General features: G+C 39.6%; 1 protein-coding gene across 5 annotated transcripts in view; it reads left to right on the top strand.

The window, feature by feature from the left end:
* ODAD2 (outer dynein arm docking complex subunit 2) overlaps window positions 1-21,573 on the top strand; it is a 147,007-nt gene that overhangs the window by 18,312 nt on the left and 107,122 nt on the right. For 4 of the 5 annotated variants that reach the window (XM_031444555.2, XM_031444554.2, XM_031444556.2 and 1 more), the window contains 3 exons: window positions 8,395-8,600; window positions 9,981-10,076; window positions 12,106-12,253. In XM_031444555.2, the coding sequence (XP_031300415.2) occupies window positions 8,395-8,600; window positions 9,981-10,076; window positions 12,106-12,253 (450 nt within the window). The remainder of the gene's footprint in view (window positions 1-8,394; window positions 8,601-9,980; window positions 10,077-12,105; window positions 12,254-21,573) is intronic. The other variant, XM_064479542.1, reaches the window with a different exon arrangement.

Raw genomic sequence — 21,573 nt, 5'->3', positions numbered from 1 at the left:
GGGGCCTCTGAAATTGATCATCTGATTTTCTTTTCTCTCACCCCCCTCCACTTCCTATACTTTGTCTTCTAAACACTGTACAAATCTTTAAAATTTTAAGCTCTTGTATTTTTAACATTTTGTTCTTGGATGCTTCTTTTTACAGACCACATGCTTTCATTTCTCTTGGGTAACACCTAGGAGTGAAACAGCAAGGTCACAGCTTCTTACAGGTTTAACTTTTTAAGCAACTGGTAAACCGCTTTCCAAAGAAGTTGTAATATTCTGCATTCACCCCTGCAGTGTGTGAGAGTTACGGTGTTCCGCAAACTCAGCAGTAATTGGTATTGTCAGTCCTTTGGACATTCTGATGGGTGTCTACTGGCATCTTACTGAGTTTTAATTTTTATTTCTTGAATGCATCCTTTCATGTGCTTATTTGCCATTCACATATCGTAAGTGGTAAAATGCATATTCAGCTCTTTTGCCCATTTTTATAGGGTTGTTTGGTTTCTTACTGAGTTGTGATGTATACATACATAATACATACGTACTTATAGGCTTATATATTCTTTAAGATACAAATTTGCAAATATTTTCTCCCAGTTTGTGGCTTACATTTCATTCTCCGAAGTCTTTCAAAGAGCAAACGTCCTTAATTTTGTTGAAGTCCAACTTGTTAATTTTTTATAGTGTTGTGTCTAAAACAGCTTTACCAAATCCAGCATCACAAAGATTTTCTCTGATGTTTTCTTCTAGAAGTTATTAAATGTTAGGTTTTATACTTAGGCCTATGATCTATTTTAATTTATTTTTGGTATATGATATGAGGTATTGATCAAAGTTAATTTTTTTTCTTTTGCATGTAGATATCTTGTTCCAGCACCATTTGTTGAAAACATTGTCCTTTCTTTGCTGAATTGCCTCTATACATTTGTCAAAAATGAGTTGTCCATTCATATGGGTGCATTTCTGTTCCATTAATCCTTTTGTCTATTTTTAATCCCAGGACCACACTGTCTTGATTACTGTAGCTTTATAATAAATCTTAAAGTCAGGTAGTGTAAATCCTCCAATGTTGTTGTGGTTCTTCAGAGTTGCTGGCTATTCTGCACCTTTTGTATGTTCATTGGAGTTTTATAGTAAGCTTGTCAACTTCTTCATAAAAAGCCTGAAGGAATTATGATTGATACTGTGTCGAATCTATAGGTCCATTTAGGGAGAAGTGACAGCTTACCAATATTGGGGTTTGTAACCCAAGGAGCACAGTTTGTCTCCCCACTTATTTAGTATATTTTAGTATGTCTCACCATCTTATTTAATTTCTCTCAGCAGTGGTTTGTAACTTTCAGTGCACAGGTCTTAAACATCTCTTGTGAAACTCATCTGTAAACATTTCCTATTTGGGGGCTATTGTTAATAGTAGTTTTAAAGTTTCAATTTCAGATTATTTGTTGCTACTATGTAAAAATACACTTGACTTTCTGTATATTGATTTAATATCCTGGATTGCTGCCAAAGTCAGTATTAGTTCTGTCTGGTTTATAGATTCCAGGTTTTTTTTTTTTTAATATATAGATGATCATACTGTCTGTGAATAAAGATCATTTTACTTCTTCCTTTCCAATTTCAGTCATTTTATTTCTTTTTCTTTCCTTAATGCACCAGCTGGAACCTCCAGTACAGAATTGGATAGACATGGTTTCTTGTTCCTGGTGGTAAATGGGAAGCTTTCAGTTTCTCATTATTAAGTACATTAGCTATAGAGTTTTCACAGGTGAAATTTATAAGGCTGAGGAAGTTCCCCTCTATTCCAAGTTGTTGAGAACTTTTATTAGGAATAGATGTTGGATTTTATCAAATGATATTTCTGTTCCTATTAATTAATCAGGTTTTTCCCCTTAAGTTTAACATGGTGAGTTCTACTGATTTTCAAGTGATAAACCTACCTTACATTTCTGGGACAAACTTCACTATTTCAGGATGTCTTATCCTTTTTATATATTTAAAAATTTAATTTGCTAATATTTTATTAAGAAGTTTTGCATTTGTGTAAGACCATAAATAATGTAGTTTCCTTTTCTTCAATATCTTTGTCTAGTTTGGGTGTCAGAGTAATAGTTATAGAATGAGTTGGAAAGTTTTATCTCCCCTTCAATTTTCTGGAAGAGTTTGTGTAGAATTGGTATTCTTTCTGTCTTAAATGTTTGGTAGAATTTACCAGTGAAGCCATCTGGGGCTAGAGTGTTCTTTGTGGGAAAGGTTTTAACCACAAATTCAATGTCCGTACTAGTTACAGGGTCATGCAGGTTGTCTGTCTTCGTGAGGAGCTTGGCAGGTGGCCTTTAAAGTAATGTATCCCTTTCACCTAAGTTGCTGAATTGACTGGTACAAACTTGTTAATAGTATTCTTGAGAAAACTTTTAGTAACTGTAGAATCTGTGGATGTATGTTACATCTCTCATTCTGATACAAGTCACTCACTGTGTTTGATTTTTTTCTTGATCCATCTGGATAGAAGTCTGTCAGTTTTCTCAATTCTCTCAAAGAACTAGCTTTTGGTTTCATTGATTTTTCTCTATTTTTCTTTTTTTCTACCTCACTTTAGTATTTATTATTTCTTTTCTTCTCTTTAGCTAGCATTTCATTTACTCTTATTTCTCTAGGTTTTTTTTTTAAAAATCATACATTTAATTTAACCTAGTCATATTTGCATTGAAAGGAACTTCACTGATTTCAGGTGTGAATGAATAATATTTTACTTGGAAGATACAAAACAAAGGGTCATACCCTAGAAATACTCACAGTAGTTGATGGAATTCTCTTAAGTCTGCGTTCAGCTATAGAGAAGCTGCTTGTCTTTTGGACAAAGACATTCAGAAGCAAGTGAGCACCTCCGCGGGAGCAGGGCCGGGAGAGACGTCAGGCACCCACACTTCTCGCCATGGTGGTCGACGCTTCAGAGGTGCATCTGTTTCTACATCCTTCTGCCTGTTCGGGGTTTATATTTCTTCTTTTTCTAGTTTCTTAAAGTGGCAGCTTAGACTGTTGATTTGAGAGTTTTCTTCATTGCTAATGTAAGTGTTTAGTGCTATAAATTTCCCCCACAGCACTGCTGCCTACCACACATTTTGATACAGTATTGTGTATTTAAAAAAATTCCCTTAAACCAACTATACCTCAATAAAAACTTTTTTTCCTTGAGACTTCCTCTTTGATCCATGATTATTTAGAAGCTTGTTGTTTAGTGTTCTGGCATTGGGAGATTTTCCCATTATGTTATTCATCGTTAGTTTGATTCCACTGTAGTCAGAGGACACACTGGGGATGACAAATCTTATAAATTTGGTTTTTGCTGTGGCTGAGTTCTTCATATCCTTGCTGATTTTCTATCAGTGCTGAGAGGGGGAGGAAAATCCCCCAACTATAATTGTAGGTTTGTCTGTTTCTTCTCTTAGTTCTGGGTTTGTATCTGCACCTCGGCATACACATTTAGGATTATGTCTTCTTGACTGGCCGATTCATCATTATGTAATGTCCCTCTCTGTGCCTGGTAATTTTTTTTCCTGAAGTCTACTTACTCTGCTATTAATGTAGTAACTCCTGCTTTCTTCTTCTTCCTTCTTTTTCTTTTTTCTGCTTTCTTTCAACTAACGTTTGCACGGTATACCTTTTCCCCTCCTTTTACGTTAAGCTACCTGTATCATTATATTTGAAATGAGTTTCTTGCTGACAGCATATAGTTGAGTCATTTTAAACTCCACTTTCTGAAACTTTATCTGTTGAGGTATCCATTGTTGTGTTTAGATCATTTACATTTAATTAGTGATACCTTAGGACTTAACGTCTGCCAGTTTAGTTTTGGCTTCTGTTTCTTCCTTCTGCTTTTCACTTTGCTGTTTTTTTTTTTTTCCTGGTTTTCTTTGGATTACTTGAACATCTTTTTTGAATTCCATTTTGATTTATCCAGACTGTTTTTGAGTGTATCTCTTTGTATAGAGTTTTAGGTGGTTGTTTTAGGTATTGTATTATATGTAATTTGTCATTATCTACTGGTCTGACGCTCTACCACTTGAGTGAAGTATAGAAACCATATCTCCCTTCAAGTCCCCCTCGTTTGTGTTTATTTCTTTCACATTGATAACCACGTGAGGCCCGTGTTACATGAGACTACGTTATAATTCGTGCTTCAACCGTCAAATGTCATTTGGAAAACTGAAGAGGAGAATGAGTCTTTTCCATTTACCCATACTTTCATTCATTCTGTTGTATTTTTCTTCCTTTCTGATGTTGCCAGTTTCCTTCTTTTGTCATATTCTTTCTGTTTAAGAACTTCCTGTTCTTTTAGGTAGGTTTGTTGGTGACAGATTCTCTGTTTTCCTTTATCTGAGAACATTCTGAATTCCCCTTTACTCCTGAAGAATATCTCCACTGGATATGGTATTCTGGGTTGACAGTTCCTTACTTTTAGCATCAGAAAAATGTCCCAGTCTTTCTGGCCTCCATGGTTGCTCATGAGAAATCTGCTGTTATTATTAATTGTTTTTGTCTTATATGTAAAATACTGTTTCTCTGTCACTGCTGTTAAGAATTTTCCTTGTCTTTAGTTTCATGGAGTTTGATTATTATGTATCTTGGCGTGGATTTCTTTGGGTTTATTCGGCTTAGGGCTTGCTCAAGTTCTTAAATCTTAGATTTATGTCTTTTTCCAAATTTGGGAAAATTTCAGACATTCTTAGAATGCATTTTCAGTCTGGCCTCCTTTCTCCTTTCCTTCTGGTGCTCTGATGACATGAATGTTGGATTTTTTTGCTGTGGTCCCACAGATCCTGAGACTCTGGGGTTTTTCTGTATTTTTTTTTCAATATATTTTCTCTGTTATTCAGACTGGGTAATTTCTATTTTTTTTTTAAATTGAAGTACAGTCAGTTACAATGTGTCAGTTTCTGGAGTGTAGCACAATTGTCTCAGTCATGCATATATGTACACATATTTGTTTTCATATTCTTTTGCATTAAAGGTTATTACAAGATATTGAATATAGTTCCCTGTGCTATAAGAAAGAAATTTGTTTTGTTAATCTGTTTATATGTATAGTGGCTAACATTGACAAAACTCAAACTCCCAAACACATTGGGTAATTTCCATTGTTCTGTCTTCAAGTTCATGGATTCTCTCCTGTGTCCTCTCCATCCTGTTGCTGAACTATCCAGTGAGGTATTTTGGTTTGTAAATTTCAGTTGCAAAATTTTTATTTGGTTCTTCTTTATATCATCTGTTTATTTGCAGAGACTTTCTGATTCTTCATTTGTTTCAAGTCTCCGTAATTGCTCATTGAAGCTTTTTTTACGATGGATGCTTTAAAATCTTATTCCAACATCTATCTGAGATTATTTCACTATCTATTTTATCTTGGTATAAACATCTATTCATCGCCCTTTCTCATTCAGGTTGTGATGTACCTTGTTCTTGGTACGATGAGTGATTTTTTATTGTGTCTTGGACATTTTTGGCATTATGTTGTGAAACTTTGGATTTTATGTAAAATCTTTTGTTCTAGCAGGCTTTCTCTGATACCTCACTGGTGGAGGTCTGGGGTACTGTAGGGTGTGGGTAAAACCCAAGTTCCCCACTTAGTCTCCACTGAGAACCTCGTGGTGTAGGATCTGCCTCATTACCACTGGGCAGGGGTGGAAATTAGGTCTCCCCATTGGGCCTCTGCTGACACTATCCTGGCAAGGAAGGGGTGGGGCTTGATTACCTGCTTCCCACGTGGCCTCCACTTATGCCATTGGAGATGAGCCCATTGCTATGTGGAGGTGGTGATTTTACTGCATCTTGAGATGATAAAATGATTTTTCCTCTTCAGATTGTTGATATGATCATTAATTTAATTTTTGAATATTGAACCAACACTGAATCCTGGGATGAATCCCACTTGGTCATGATGTCTTTCTTACTGTGTTAGACGTTGCTGGATGTAGTTTGGGAACACTTTACGGAGCATCTTTGCATCTACATTCATGAAGGGCATGCATCAGTAGTTATCTTCTAATGTCTTTGTCTGGTTTTGGTACCCAGGTAATGTGGCCTCAAAGTGAACTGAGAGGTATTCACTACTTTTCTTCTCTCTGGAATTCCTCGTGTAGATTGGGTCTTATTTCTTTGTTAAATGTTTCATAGAATTTATCAATGAAGCCATCTGTACCTGGAGGTCTCTTTGTTGAAAGGTTTTATACTGAGAATTTGATTTCTTTAATAATTGTAGAACTATTCAGATTTCTTGTTGTGCTTTGGTGGTTTGTGTCTTTCAGTGAATTTGTATGTTTTATCTAACTTACCTAATTTATTGCCATCAAGTGCAGCATTCCACTCTTATCCTTTAATGTCTGAAGGATCTTTAATGATAACCCCTCTTTCATTCCTAATATTGGCCATTTATATCTCCTCTCTTTTTATTCTTGATTAGTCTGGAAAGAAGTGATCCATTTTATTGATCTTTTCAAAGAACAGCTGTTTGTTTCATTGATTTCCTCTATTGTTTGCTTTCTATTTTATTTCTGATTTTAATCTAATTTTCTTTCTTCTGCTTTCTTCGGGTTTAATCTAATCTTACTTAATTTCTTGAATTGGAAGCTTGGCATTGATTTGAGACTTTTTTTCTTTAAATGAAGTTTTATGCTATAGATTTCTTTATAAACGGTATATAAACTGTTCCCCATAGACTTTAATATGTTTTCATGCAAATCAATGTATCTGAGGACTTTCCAGCTATCTTCCTCTTACTGATTTCTGGTTCACTTCCACTTGCATTAAGAGAAGATATTCTGTATGGTTTTTGTTCTTTTAAATTGGTAGATGCTTGTTTTATGGCTTAGAATGTGGTGCCTTTTGGTGACTTAGCCTTGTGCATTTGAGAAGAATGTGTACTCTGCTGCTGCTGTGTGCTGTGTTCTATAAATGTCAGTTATGTCCAGTTGGCTGATGGTTTTCCTCAGGTCTTTTATATTCTTATTAATTTGTTTCTGCTCATTTTGTTGATCACTGAGAGGGGAGTTCTGAAGTCTCCTAATTGCGGATTTATCCATTTTTCCTGTTAGTTTTATTTTTGCCCTACATATTTTGAAGTTCTGTTCGGTGAACGCGCAGTTAGAATCGGGCGCTAATTGGCTCTCTCTCTCTTTGTCCCTGATACTATTATTTGTTTTGAAGTCCATTTTGTCTGATTTTAACGTAGCCTTTCCTGCTTTTTTGATATTAGTTGCATGGAATATTTTTTCTAGCCTTTTGCTTATAGTGTATTTATATCTTTATAGATAAAGTAGTTTCTTTTAGACCACGAATAGTCGGGTTTTCCTTTTTCATCCAATCTAACGATTTCTTTTAATCAAAGTTTTTAAATCATTTTCATGTAGTGTACCTACTGATAGGGTTGAATTAAATTTACTATTTTGCTAGTTGTTTTTATTTGTCCCATTTGTTCTTTGTTCTTTTTTCCCTCTTTTGAATTAATTGAACTTTTAGAATGATTCCATTTTATTTATGCTATTATTCCATCAATTACACTCCTTTTTAAAGTATCTTACTTGCTGCCCCAGGGCTTTTAATATATCTCTCTAACTGATCACGTCTGCCTTTTAAGTAATACTGTGCAGTTTCACAAGATCGTTTAAGAACCTTACAGCAGTGCACTTCAGATGCCTCTCTCTGTCCTTTGCACTATTATTGTCATACATTTTGCTTTGACATGCTAACTCCTCATCAGAGCCTTTTATATTTATTTTGACCATTTCCACATTGTTTTGATCCATGTTCTGTCCTTCTGATTGAAGAGCTTCAGGAACATTTTTCTAGCCCAAATCTTTTGGCAGTGAATTCTCTCAGCTTTCCTACAGATTTTTTTTTTTTCCCCCCTCTCCTTTTGTCACTTGAAAGATATGACTCCCTTGTTTTCTGGACTGCATTGTCTCTGATGAGAAGTCTCTTTTAATTGTTATGTTTCTTCCTCTGACTGTGATGTGGCTTTTATCTCTGGCCATCTGCAAGATGTTCGCCTTACCCTCGGTCTCAGCAATGTGACTAAGAGGCGTCCCCGTCACCGTGGGGTCTGAGTGTAATTCTTCTCCAGTGGTGGTGAGGAGAGAGGCGGTCCAGCCCTGCTGCGGTGCGCTGCAGCAGACGTGAGTTTAGGATCGCCCCATCACTGTCAGCCCAACTCCAGCAGGGGCGTTGGTCCTGAAGTTGCCTGGATGCAATCTGTGTTGCTAAGCAATGCAAGTTAGAGCATCTCGAGACCTCTTTGTCTGCTTCTATCCCTGGGGTTAATTTTCAGATAGCACAAGACAATTCAGAAGTGTTATCATTGTAAAAGGGTGGTCATTTTTTTTGTTGTTGTTGTTGCTGTTTAAATTGTAGAAGGTTAGAGTCAATGAAGGACAGCAAAAGGAAAAGGACCAGCCCGATGAGACACCTAGGAAGAGGGAGGACGCCACCTTGCGTAAAGCTAGCACCGCTTCCCATAGGAGTGCACTGGAGAGCAGCAGAATTAATCTGGGGAAGAAACAGATGACCAAGAGATTAGAGCCAAGCTTAAACTGGAAGAGCACTGTTGATGCCAAAGGGTATGTAGACATTTACATGCTGGGTTGTCTGAGGCATCCTCGCTAACCACATGTTTGCCTACCTTTTCACATACCTTTATTTCGTCAGGGGAAAATACAGAGTAGATGCTTACATCTCCATCCGTAATGCAAGTTGATTCCTTCCTCCTCTCTTCATGTTCCAAGCAGAAAGATTCGGCATCCAACAGGGTGTGTGCCCAGAGCACCGTGAAGGGAGAGCATGGTTCCCTCTCACGTAGATGGTGGATCAGGGCAAGTAATACCTGGAAAAGATGCTGAGACACGTGGAGGAGTCACTCGGGAAATGCAAATGTTGTGGTAGGGACCAGGTTAAGGGAGTGCTAGGAGAACTCATTTTTAAGTTATGTGATTAAATTACATGGAGTTACTGAGGGAAAATTTCATAGAGGTAGCATCTTGTCAGTAACAGAACTCCAAGTGAACACTACAGAAAGGGAAGGTCCTGAGTAAGGCGGACACTGGTTTGATGAAATGTCTGAAACGTACAAGTCCGCCGCCTCCAAATCGGCGCCAAAGCAAAGATTAAGGACCAGTGTCAACGCCAAAGCAGAGACGCCCAGACCACTTTTTACAGTTTAGCAAGTAGGCTTAAAAGTTGCAATCTATTTTCAGTATTCTGTGTTGTCCCCTTCTTGGGTTAAGACCTGGTTCCCAGCTGGTCACCTGGGGACCCTCAGCTGCAGGGAGTCTTAGAACCACAGGTGATGGTAATTTGGAAGCAAACTCAGAGAGCTGACAGAAGGCAAGGGTTTTCTGGAAGGAGGAAGCTGCTTGCTCCTCTGATTCTCATTGATTCTGGGGTGTTTGACCTTTGGAGCCTGACTGGAAAGAGTCTGAAAATGACAAACACATGGGCTGCCTGTTAACTGGGAGGGGAATTATAAAAGCCTGCTTTTCCCATGTGCTTACTTTTTCAACTAATAATTTACTAGTTGGGTATTTAAAGCAGACCCAGTATGTGCCAAGGAGTATGCTAAGCTTGGGAAGACCCAGAAAACCAGGCAGGGGCCCTGCTGCAAAGTTGATGGGGGAGGGGCGGTGAGGTAGAGAAACAGGCAACTCTGCTCCAGGACAGAAATCACAGAAGGAAGGGCCTTCCCAGTTACGGCAGCCTGTGGAGACCTAGTACAAAGGAACATTGGGCAAAGCGATTCTTCAGTATGTAAAGTGACTAGCGGTGCTTAAAGGACCAAAAGGGACGTCTCAGGTGTCAGAGGAGGCCGGAGCTCAGAGTCAGTCTCTGTGTCAGGAAAGCACATCATTTGGGTACATGAAAAGGATGGAATATTCATCCACGTTTCTATTTTTAATTTCCTATTCATCAGCATAAGGTAATTAATAAAGTTACTATTTCTTTAGGAAAAGAAGCTCAGTAAGAGACACCCAAGGAGGAAAACATGGAGGAAGACTTGAAAAGCCAAGACCATCTATTTTGCCTGGAATAGCACAGTTTCGGTGTGTTTCTGTTACCCTGGCCCGTTGTTAAAGGCCACCCCCTACACGACACGGGCTAGTGAATGCCAGTTAATGGTGTTCTTACTTGTTCCTATTAGGGCCCTAAGATATCCATATTGACAGTTAGCAGGAATGCTGTAAAAATGGGAGTAGTAGATTTCTTTAAGTAGATTTACAAGATATCCTTTTAATGTGAAGTTACTTTAAATACATCGGTCTACTGATATTAGTTAACCCTATGTAAATGAATATATTTAATGCAAAAAGCAGGTAAGTAAGTGGGAGCAGAACTGGGCTCTTAGCTGATCTCCTGCCTCTGAATAATTGTGTCATAGCAAAACCGCCGTCTTTCTGAGCCTCACTGTACTGATGACCGATGGCTTTGCCATTCTAAAGTGATACATGTTATTTGTCATTATCGATTTTCAGTTTGACAACAAAAACAACGTATCTGGGGGAGGAGGTTCAGCCACTTTTATTTTAGGACGGTGGTGGGAAGAAATGGCAGGAGTTTCACGTTATAAAATACGCACACTTGGAAAAAAACCTGGGCTTTTATAGTTCTACAGTTTACATTAATGACTGGGATCCATTCTGAGTTAATTTTTTATAAAGTGTGACACCCTTGCCAAGGTCAAGGTTCTTCCTTTTTTTTTTTAACCTAGTGATGTCCAATTGCTCCAACACTGTTTGATGAAAAGGCCATTTTTCCACCACTGAATGGCTTTTTCACCTTAGTCTGTCCTTCAGATATACATCCAGGGGCGGAATGCTGGACCGCATGGCAGCTCCGTCGCTGACTTTCCGAGGACCCTTCACCCTGTCTCCCACAGTGGCTGTACCAGCTGTATTTTCATTTTCACTCAGCTTGATGTTTTTACCACCTCTTCTTTATCCGTTGTCGATGGACACGGAGGTTGCTTCCATGTCTTGGCTCCTGTAAATGCTGCTGCTGCGAACATAGGCGTTTACATCGTTTCTTGAGTAGATCTGATCTACCCGACTTTCCTCTGTAACCAGCTCAGGTGTTCCTGACATCTTTCGGACAAGCGAATACATAAACCTGAAACTCAGCTCATGTGGGCTTGTTAAATTGGAACAGGCACTTCCGTTCAGGATTCCACCCCGCTGTGGCGCAGGGAGCACAGCTGCACCGTCCTGTGCTTTTGAAAGTACAAGAATTCGAGCTCTTTGTGCTGCAAGACCTGAGAAATTAACAGAGTGGTAGGACCTTAAAAGTTAATGGAACTTGACAGTTAGCCACCCTCCTCCTATGCTTCCAGGTGGAAAAGACTAGAAAAGACTTATGGAAGAGAGCACAATGGGGTGATGGAGAGAGGAGAGGAGGCAGAGAAAGAAAGGAAATAAGGATGAATTAGACATTGTCTGGAGGGCTTGAGTGAGCTAGCCTGTGTCCGTGACCTTGATGTTGGGTTAGAAACCTCTAGAGCAGTGAGGAATAAAGGGAACTCCCTTTGTGATGGGAGCAAATGCCTCTTCCTTTCGGGCACTGGCAGCCTGTCCCACTGAGCTTTCTGCAGTGATAGAAGTGGTGGATTTCTGAGCTGTCCAGCATGGTGGCCACTAGCCATGTGCAATTATTGAGCACTTGCAGTGTGGCCAGTGCGATTAGAGAACTGAAGTTTTAACTGTAAATTCATTTTTAAGTAAATAAATAGAACAAATGTAAATATAAATAATCACAAGTTATTTAAGTTATTTAACCACTGACAAGCAGCTGCCTTATTGTACAGAAACATCTTAGGTCATTTACCTAATACCCTTGTCATTTCTTACTTTTCTTTATTATTATTGCATCCATAACAATAATACTAAACTGCACCTGCTATAGATTCATGCATTTATTCACCTCCTCATATAGGTCTTAACAGAGAGCTTCCAGAACTCGGAAGATGTTAGTATCTTATACATTGCTTATGGACATGTTGTTGAAATAGTAACCTTATACCCATGTCCATGCTGTAGCATAAATATACTTATTTTATGATGTTGTTGTTATTGTTTTTAGTAAGAGTGTTCAAAAGGTTGAGGACATTATTAGTGACAGCGCCTCAGAGAGTGAGGAAGATGAAGAACCATCTGAACGTCGTAAGGAAGCAAATGCAGATTTGCCATCAGAATACTGGCAAATTCAGAAGCTGGTGAAATATTTGAAGGTGAGAGACAGACCTTTTGCACTGTGTTTGCAATGTTTATTTTAAATTTTTTCCTAAAAAATGTATATTCTGCTTCCAAGCTTACTATATGTTTCTTTCAAGTAAGGTAGTATCTCTGTTACTATTTAAATGTGCACACGAGAAGGTCTTATCACCCTGAGGATAATGAAGTTTGTCCTCATGGAGCAGCCAGGCTGCCTGGTACCAGCCCTCTCCCCTGACTGGGGAGCAGTCAGTGGGCCATGACCACCAGCAGATGTTGTGACTTGTCAACATTTTATGATTTGCAGTCTGGTGTGGTAGAAAGAGCAAGGAGTTTTGAAGTTGGACCTAGACTAATTTCTAGGTTGTGTCACTTACTAGCAGTGTGACTGTTAAAGAGTTATGATTTTGAGCCTTAATTTTCCCAACCCATGGAGTGAAATTAGTAATACCCACTATGGGGTTATTTTAAGGACTAAGAAAACACATTTGAAACATGTGATGTTGTGTCTGATACATTGTAGGTGCTTAAAATACGCAATATTGGTCCATTTCTGTGACTCTCTTTAAGATCACGTGTAAAAACATTTTACATAAAAACTGGCCCATAAGACATTGTGTTTAAGTCTTTGAATGTGGGGTGGGGCAAGGAAAATGATTTACCCAAACTGGGACGAATACTGACTTCTGTTATTGGATGTGGACCCTGATGATGTCCAGGCCGTGTCTGAAGCTACATCCCGGAAGCACTTGTGAAAGCATCTTGTCCTCCTGCGTTTGCCAGTGGCTCATCCTATTTAAAGATATTTATGTGACTCCTAAATTGCTAAAGGATGCTTTTCCTGTGCCTTTGAGGTCATTCCCAGCTGACGGGTAAAACAGCCTATGTGCACATTTTTGTGAATTCAGCAAAGGCCCTCTGCATGCACACAGTCCTGTAGGTGCAAGTAAGTCGAAAAAGTTTTTCCTAAAAGAAAAATATGGCCCCTTCCTCTGATGGACACGGTCTCAGCTGCAATTCCCAGCATTTCTCAGAAACAAATTTTACATTTTCCTGAATCCTAAGAAAACTTAATCAAGAAATTGGGAAATTAGAGAGAATTAAAATCTGAGAAGTAAAATTTAGTAATCATCCTGAAGAAATTATTGGTTCAGAGGAATCTACCGATACCACGGGAAGTAAGAACAGTTAATTATCTTGGTAATCACTCCGCAGTGTATGTGCGTATCACACCAGCACCCTGTACGATGTAGATAAACAATTATATGTGTCAGTTATCCCTCAGTAAAGTTTAAAAAAGAGAGAAGAAAATTCCGGCAGCAGAGTCAGAGTTGAAGGCAGGCGTTTGCAGACCTCAGGGCAGAGAACGGTGGTCACAGCCTAGTCAGGGAGACTTGCTCGCTGCTCCCGCCTGCTCTAAGTGTGTATCTGCTGCTAATGGCGAGTCATTCTTGCAAAAATGAGTAATAAGCTTATATGTATCGTATGCTTTACACAAACCCTGTTAGTGGTGTTCCAAGAGATAACAAACTTGTGAAGCGAAGTAAGTTGTTAAATTTAAGATTTTGACCTGTGATCCCCTGTGGCCTTGCTGAGCCTGCTAGCTCTGAGTGGGACGTCATTTGGAGGTGCCCTGGCATTTTTCCAGTGTTTGGATAGTCACTATGTTATATGTATTATATATTACAATTTGTTCTTTTCAAGTGATTTAATGGAAGAAGTGCAGAGAGAGGAAGATGTGACTGTGGGTTGTGCAACCCTCTGTCCTGAAATCAGAAGCTGATCTAAAATCTGAATTAGCAAAAACAACATAGATTTAACGGCCAGATCAGAATCAGGGCAAGCAGATAACGTATCTGCATCCTTAAAAAGGGAAATGAGTGTATGCGAAGCAAACCTAATGCCCACCTTGGCTATGCTTTTGGAAACCTCTTAACAATCTGACCAATGTCAATGCAAAATGAAAGGAAATTTTTAACATCTGGAATATTTGTCATGAAAGAAAAGTCAAGACTGCTGGATAGAACAATTAATGATTTGTATATTTTATCATTACATTTTGAGAATATCTTATAAATGATAAATATTTTAATATCTTTCAATTTTTAAAATGGCTTTTAGTTAGTATTTATTTTGTGTTAATGTTCCCTCTTCTAGTGTCTTCTGTTATCAAATAGCAGGTGGAGATCATTTTTACATGTTATTGCAATTTAAATATATATAGTTTTTTTAATACAGAAAACCTTGGAAATGTTTATAATCTTTACCACAAAAAGTGCTGTGCTGTTTATTATGGAAACAGTTTGCTATTATCATCATCAGTTGTAGAATAACATAAGTAAAATTTAGGAAAAAATACAAAATAACTGAGGATTTCAGGAATTCCTGAGAATTTCTGGGATTCCAGTGTTTCAGTCAGGAATCTGGAAGATTCCTATCTGTTGGGAACTTGGAAACACTAGTGTGGAGCATAGGCTGGCGTTTGGGCCGCACGGTCTCGCACCCCTTTGGCGGGAGTCTCTGTGCACAAACCATCCGGTCAGCACGGCGGCCAGCCCCGCACACACGGCAGCAGCGTCTGGGCTCGGGTGACCTGCGTGGCCTGTGAGCCCGGGGTTGCCCGGGATCTCCACTCAAAGAGAGCGTGTCATGCAGGGAAAAACTGGCAGCGAACTCTGCCACCCAGCACTGCAGCCACAGGCACTGGGGCTTGGACGGGGCCTTTTGGAAGATGTGTTGGTGTTTATGCAAAGAATTTTGGTCTGTTAATTTTATTTCATTAGCAAAAGGAATCAAAGAGTCAAAAGGGCAGATGTGTCAGCTGGGCCAGGAGGCAGGATAAAGGAGCAGTTAGAGGCATGATCTTCGAAGTCAGAAAGACTTCAGCTGAGTCGGGTGTCTGCCAGTTACTAGCTCAGTGGCCTTGGGGGCGCTGGCGGGCCTCTGCCAGCTTTGGTTTCCTCATTGGTCAAGATGGCAAAATAAAAGATCCCACATTTTAGGGTTACTGTAAATATTACATGAAATCTAACACATGTTGAGAGCTTAGCAAAAAGGGCCTAGCTCAGCACCTGTTGGCAATGTAATTACTGTTGTTGCATCTTACGACTGTAGACCAGGTGAGCCGGGGAGGCTTAGTGACGTGCACAGGCGATCCTCAGCTTTTGCTTTGAGATTCTGGCAACCGATAGAAGGAAGAAATACAGTGAGTTAATACAGCGAGGGACTCTTACCATCATAAGGTCAAAAACAACCCACTTGCCAAAGAGGGTAACTGATCCTGGTGGTAAGAGCAGAAAGAATTTTCTCCCCAAGGACTTAATGGGGCAGCTAGTGGATAAACAGTGAAAAACATCCTCCCCGCGAACATGGCGCAGTGTGTCTGGGAAGAGTCTCATTATTGAATAGCTGTCTTGCGCTTTTCAACTATTTAGCCTAAGTCCACAGAACAGCAGGCCAAAAAGGGATGCGCTGTTGCTGTCCCAGAGCAGCTAAGGAAAACACGTATTGATGAAGTGCTACCTAAGCTTGCATAAGTTACCCGTCAATAAATCATGTGCAAATGTGATACTTTTGGCCAGAGAATAAATTGCTTGGAATTATTATAGTTCCCACAGGTAAATATTCTTAACATAGCCAATAAAAGAAACAGTATATCTACAAATGATTTCAAGGTTTTCGACACAGATAAATGTTTCTTATATGGAGACACAAAAGGATATTAAAAGCCCATGAAATGCAAAATCGAATGTCTCTAGGTAATCTCAGAAAAATACACCTGACATTGTAATTTACACAATCATGCCTTAAATGTAGATTTCAAACAGCAGAGAAATGTTAATCTTGACTGACTCTCCACTTACCATTTTCCAAGTACAGCAATGTCTGCAATTGTTGAAAAAGTTTTGATGAGCTCATTAATACCCCGACAAGTCAATGAATGATATAGCTTAGTATTTATCCAGAGCTATGAGCTCAGATCTTGGCACATCATAACGGGAGTTAGTCTTTAATTATTTGGCTTTGACATACGTTCCTTTCAACTTGCAAGTTTTACATCTGTATATATATTTTCAATCGGGATTTTTAGAACACGGTTTAATTTTTAAACTAATGGTTATATTGCATTTTTACTCATCAGCCTTCCAGCTTCCCCTCCCCCCACACACATAGCTGGTGACTTTGCACCCTAATTCTAAATGAAGCAATAAACTCCTTTTTCAGCCACCTGAGTGGGAAGCGCTTCCATTCTGCCTTCTGCTACCCCTTGTGGTGCAGCCTGTCTTATCAGCTACTCTTTGAGTGGAGAGACCACATTAAACTCATTTCTGTATCTCACAGGGTGTCTCACTAGTGAGCCCAGGCTTGCCTCTCCGCCCTCTGCTCAGGTGTGCCAGGGACAGAATGAGGTTCCCCAGGTGCCAGGCTGTCTTCCGCTCTCAGCTCCTTGAGAACCGCTTTTCCTCCCTCTGAGCCTGAGTCGTTCGGTTCCTTCTGCTGGGGATGTCTTTCCCGATCTTCTTTTACTCCCGTCCCCTCCTTTCCCTCTTCCAGCCTCCTTGTAGATAGATGGCTTCCTTGCTGCACCTGCCAGCATTATATGAATCTTCTTTTCTCCCCTGTCCATTGTGGCTTCAGAATCTCACAACTGAGATGTTTTGCTTTGGCTCAGTCCCAGCGACTGGGGGAGCTGGTTGTTAAGGTATACGCCCCACACTAATACTGTGAGTCTCTCTAGAAATACAGTAAGTTTCACTCAATTCTAAATCGGAAATGTATGGAACCCCTTGGTGAAACAGGAGAGTTGGAGAATTTTTGTTGTTTGGAAATGGGGAATACTTCTTCACCACAAGTGTTCCAACAATATAAATGAATACAAATAGGTACCTTTTAGTAACATGAGACAAAATGTTGAAAGTTCATAATTATAAGTAGATCTGAATTTCACACACCTTAGTGTAAGTATCCTTAAACTGAAGCATGGATTTCTGGACCCATAGTTGTAGCCTGCTGGAATCCATCTCTATGTGGATTAACGATGGAATTTAATACTATAGGATGAATAAATCCAAGAGAAAGTTGAGGAGACTAGACTACGGGTGGTTCGCTTTTGGGTAGTTGGAAAGGATCTCAGAGGCTGGGTCTAGAATCGTGCTTTGTCTCTCCTGTAGGCACTTTCTAGGGCCGTTCATTGAGGATAAGCTATCTGTTCGTCAACTCCAGGCTCCGCTGGGATATTAGCAAGCAAGTTTGGAGGGGTGTGCCCTACTCTGATGTGCTTCATTCAGCGGGGCTTGCACCTGAGTGCTTGCTGCAATAATGGAGGAATCTAGGGTTAATCCCCAGAGCCACTTCCCCAGGTACTCCTCCTCCCTGTGGGGTGCCTATTTCTGCACCTGGGATTTTGATCAGAGTCCAGCTGGTGAAGCAGGGTGATGAAAGCATTGATTTAGAAAGCTGAGTCCACCAGCAGGTGATATGCAAAACGAATCCCAGTGGGAAGACTGGAAGCCAGCGACAGAGGCTGCACTGATAAGAGTGTGTTGAGGGCTTGGAATAGGGTAAGTGTCCTTGGAAGCAGCAAGGACATGGCCAAGAAAGAAGGCAGGCCGGTTTATGAGGAGGGTTGGTTTGGGGGCAGATTAAGTTTGAAGAGAGTGAAATATGCAAATAGAAATGCCCATACAATAGTTGGAAATAAAGGACTGAAGCTCCAATTATTCACTAGAAATGAGCTACCATTTTGAGAGCCAGAGGGATGAACGAGACTTAGAAAAAACTGTGGAGCAGGTGGCCTGTTCGTGTTTTTTTATTTTATTCATGAACAAATGTGGCCTCTTACAAGCCAATTAGAAGGTAGCTGCCTCTCACTCAAGTTAGTACAGCTAAGGCAATATTTCTAATATTTCTGGATCAAAATTTTTATGTTAAATTCCTTAAAAATTAGTTTGCCATCTTACAAGCAGTTTGCTTCACTGGTCCTTTTATTAATCTCAAAGAAAGTAACATTTGATTCGGTAATTTTGTGCAACCAGTTAGTGGCTTAAAAAGATTAATTAAAGGAGGATAAGTAATTAGGAAAGTTTGAAGCAAAAAGAGAAAAATGTTTATTTTTAAAGTAATTTTCCCTCTGATTGAAAGCTCCTACACACTAACACTGGGAAGAGCTAGATATGGAAACTGGGGCGAGGTGGGCTTTTTAATGTAAATTCAGAAATATGGGATCAGCTTTGAGTATGATATTGGGGCAATCATTGTTCCCAAGTTCTAGGGGGATGACGATGCTACCTGAACGCAGGTCATTCGGCAGAGAGTGGCTGGTGTGGACTGCTGAGGGCAGCTTATGATCACGGCAGGGCATCACCACATGTGAATCCTCTGCCTCCACCCGCGCTGTCATTGGGCTGTAGGGCCCAGTTAACTTATTCCATGTGACCAAGCGTGTGTCGATTCCACCTTTCATGTGAGTCTGAGGTCTTGCTAGTTGTTTTTCTGTGATGTAGCCACAAACTGAGAACTGTCAGCCCGTGAAAAGTGAAGGTATTTGGTGGTTCCCCTGGCTCAGCAGTGCCCGGGACTCTTGCGTCAGAGCGACATCGAGAAGACATTCAGATCAGAAATCCCAGGAGGCTTCCGAAGAGGCTTTCCAGGCTCCCTCTCTGGAATGTTTTGGATTTCCTCTCTGGAGTGGGGTTCTTGGCAAGGGCATTTTTCAGACTTGAAAACCTTTGTCAAAGATCACTTTTGTGGGGCTCGTGTTCCTTACTGATCTTCCACGAACTGATTAACACACACACATACACACCCCGCCGTGCACTCACAACCTTAATTGGCTAAAGAGTTCTTTGAAGTCGTAATTGGGAATGTTTTTTCATCACAGAAATCTGATGTACTTGGCAATCAATCCAGTTAATTAAATTCCTTCCTCGTTACTTGGCTTTGGGTTTGGAGAGGCAGGTAGTGTGATCCCTGTCTCGTTGGAGGAAAAGCCGAGACCTGCTCCACTCCGGGCCGCACAGAAGGTGGCTGTGGGCCGAGGAGGCGTCCAGGGCTCTGTGGTCATTCAGGCCTCCTGTGCAGAAGTTCAGGGCTCAGGGGGCTTGAACGCCCAGCACTTGAGCATTCCTGCTTTCTCTCCTGTGAGTTGGAAACCAATTACACGTGGAGTACTTCTTAACAAAAGAATTCAGTCTTCATTTTTGGAAAGCAGCGTCAGAATGTGCTAGGTTTTTAGTTAAAGAGATGGAGAATGTGATAGTGTGGTGTTATTATGTTAAAAAGAATCTTAAAAAAAAGTCTTTCATAAATGGAAAACAATGGCCACTGCTTGTGCACCCAAATGAAGTCTAGTAGTTAAAAAGAAAAATTAGGACCAGTTCCCTGAGAAACAATTCTTGTAAGTTAATACATATGTTGTTACACTGATGTGGGTTCACTTTAAAAACAGTCTCCAAGACAAAAAGAGTAGGACTTTTGTACCTAAAAACAAAAATGTTAGCAATCAGAAGGTACATAAATCCCATCATCTAATGGAATGTCTACTCAGCAGAGCCTGCACGGAAGTCTTCTTACATGATGCAGTGTAAGAAGTGAACACATTTTAATTCCTCGGGTTAATTGAGATGTGTGTGACTTGCATGTTTGTAATGCCCACTGAAACAGACTTAGTCCTCTTTTAATTTTGTTACAAAGGAGATGGCGGAAGTAATGGAGGGGAACCTCATCTCCAAAGGGGAATCTGATCTCTACAAATACAACAATAACTTTTTTCAGTTTTTGAGCTTCAAACTCTCTTTGCCTCTTGGCTATCCTAAATGAAGAGTGGAGAAAAAAGCAAAGATAATTAGATGAGTATGACAAAACCGTTATCGAATCATAAGTTTGTACCACCACTAGCTAGCATTATATGACCACATCAACTTAACTAGTGAAAAATGACAATTTGAAACATCTCTACAGCAGTCTCTTCAGCTTTAATTCCATTCATTCATTCACGAGTGCATACGATTAACTGGTCCAGCTAGAGCATAATTATGTGATACATGCTGCCCATCTAGGTATTCGTAAGATTTCTGATTGGAAAGAATGTTGATATCTAAGGCAGCTTAATGTAACGATCTGAAAACGTAATAGATCTTTTCAGGAAATTTGTTGCCTGATGTATTTGCAGCAACAATATGTTTTTGTTCCTCAAAGCATGCTTTCCCCCTCAAATTTATTTGAGAGGCTAAATAAAGTGGAGAACAGAAGCATTGCCTACTTCCCAGTTTGTAGAACACACGAGACTGCTTTACTTTTTGTTTTAAAAACACACACTGAAGTCCTGTTACAGAGGTTTGCATGCTGAGGAATTTCTAAATATGAGCATTGAGGAGTAAGTGGTACCAGATTTGGTATAAATGATGTTACATTTTACATGCATCTATAAATCTTCTGAAATCATGATTATAAATTGTGTATTTGTAGGAAAAATATTAAACTCCATGTCCCTTTTTGGTCCACTAGCCTTTGCTGCTGGCAAGGGCTGCAGATCCTAAGCTGGATCCTGGCTGGTGGTGGTCTCCTGATACCTCTGTGTTCCTCTCCTGGCCCATCCCCCACCCTCTTCTGTGTTTAAAATATTATAAAATAATATATTCACACATGCTCATTATAAGTATTTAAGCCATGCAAAGAATAAAAGTGAAAAGCCTCTTCCAGATGTTTGTTTATATATATACACATATGTAATTTTTATACCTAAAATGAAGTCATACTGTTTGTGATTCTACATTGGGCTTTGTGTAGTTACTGTAACGCCTTGGTGAGCTTTCATATCTGCCTCAATCCTTTTCATTGCTACATAGTATTCCATTATACATATATCAGTAGTTTATTTAACAGTTCCCTTATTGATAACTTTTTTAGGTTGTCTCCCCTAATCAATTTTTTTTTGTTATTATCACAATGCTGCAGCAAATATTTTTATATATTCTTTGGATATGTACACTATTTCTGTAGGATAGATTCTTTGAAATTGAACTGCATGGGTCAAAGAGTATGCACATTTAAAATGTTGATAGTTCTAATGGGGGGGGGTTGCTGTTCAGTGGGTATAACAGTTCAGTTATGCAAAATGCATCATACCTGTAGTTAATAATACTGTTTGCGCACTTGAAAAATTTAATTAAGAGTGCAGATCTTATGTTAAGTGTTATTAAAACAAAAAAGGGAAGAGGCATAAGGAAATTTGAGGAGGTGACGGATATGTTCATTGTCTTGATTGTGGTGATGGTTTCACAGGTATATGCATATGTCTGAACCCATCAAATTGTATACACTAAATATATGTAGAATT

This window comes from Camelus dromedarius, chromosome 26, assembly GCF_036321535.1.
Source record: "Camelus dromedarius isolate mCamDro1 chromosome 26, mCamDro1.pat, whole genome shotgun sequence".
NCBI lineage: Eukaryota > Metazoa > Chordata > Mammalia > Artiodactyla > Camelidae > Camelus > Camelus dromedarius.
This window is presented reverse-complemented; position numbering and strand designations above follow the sequence as displayed.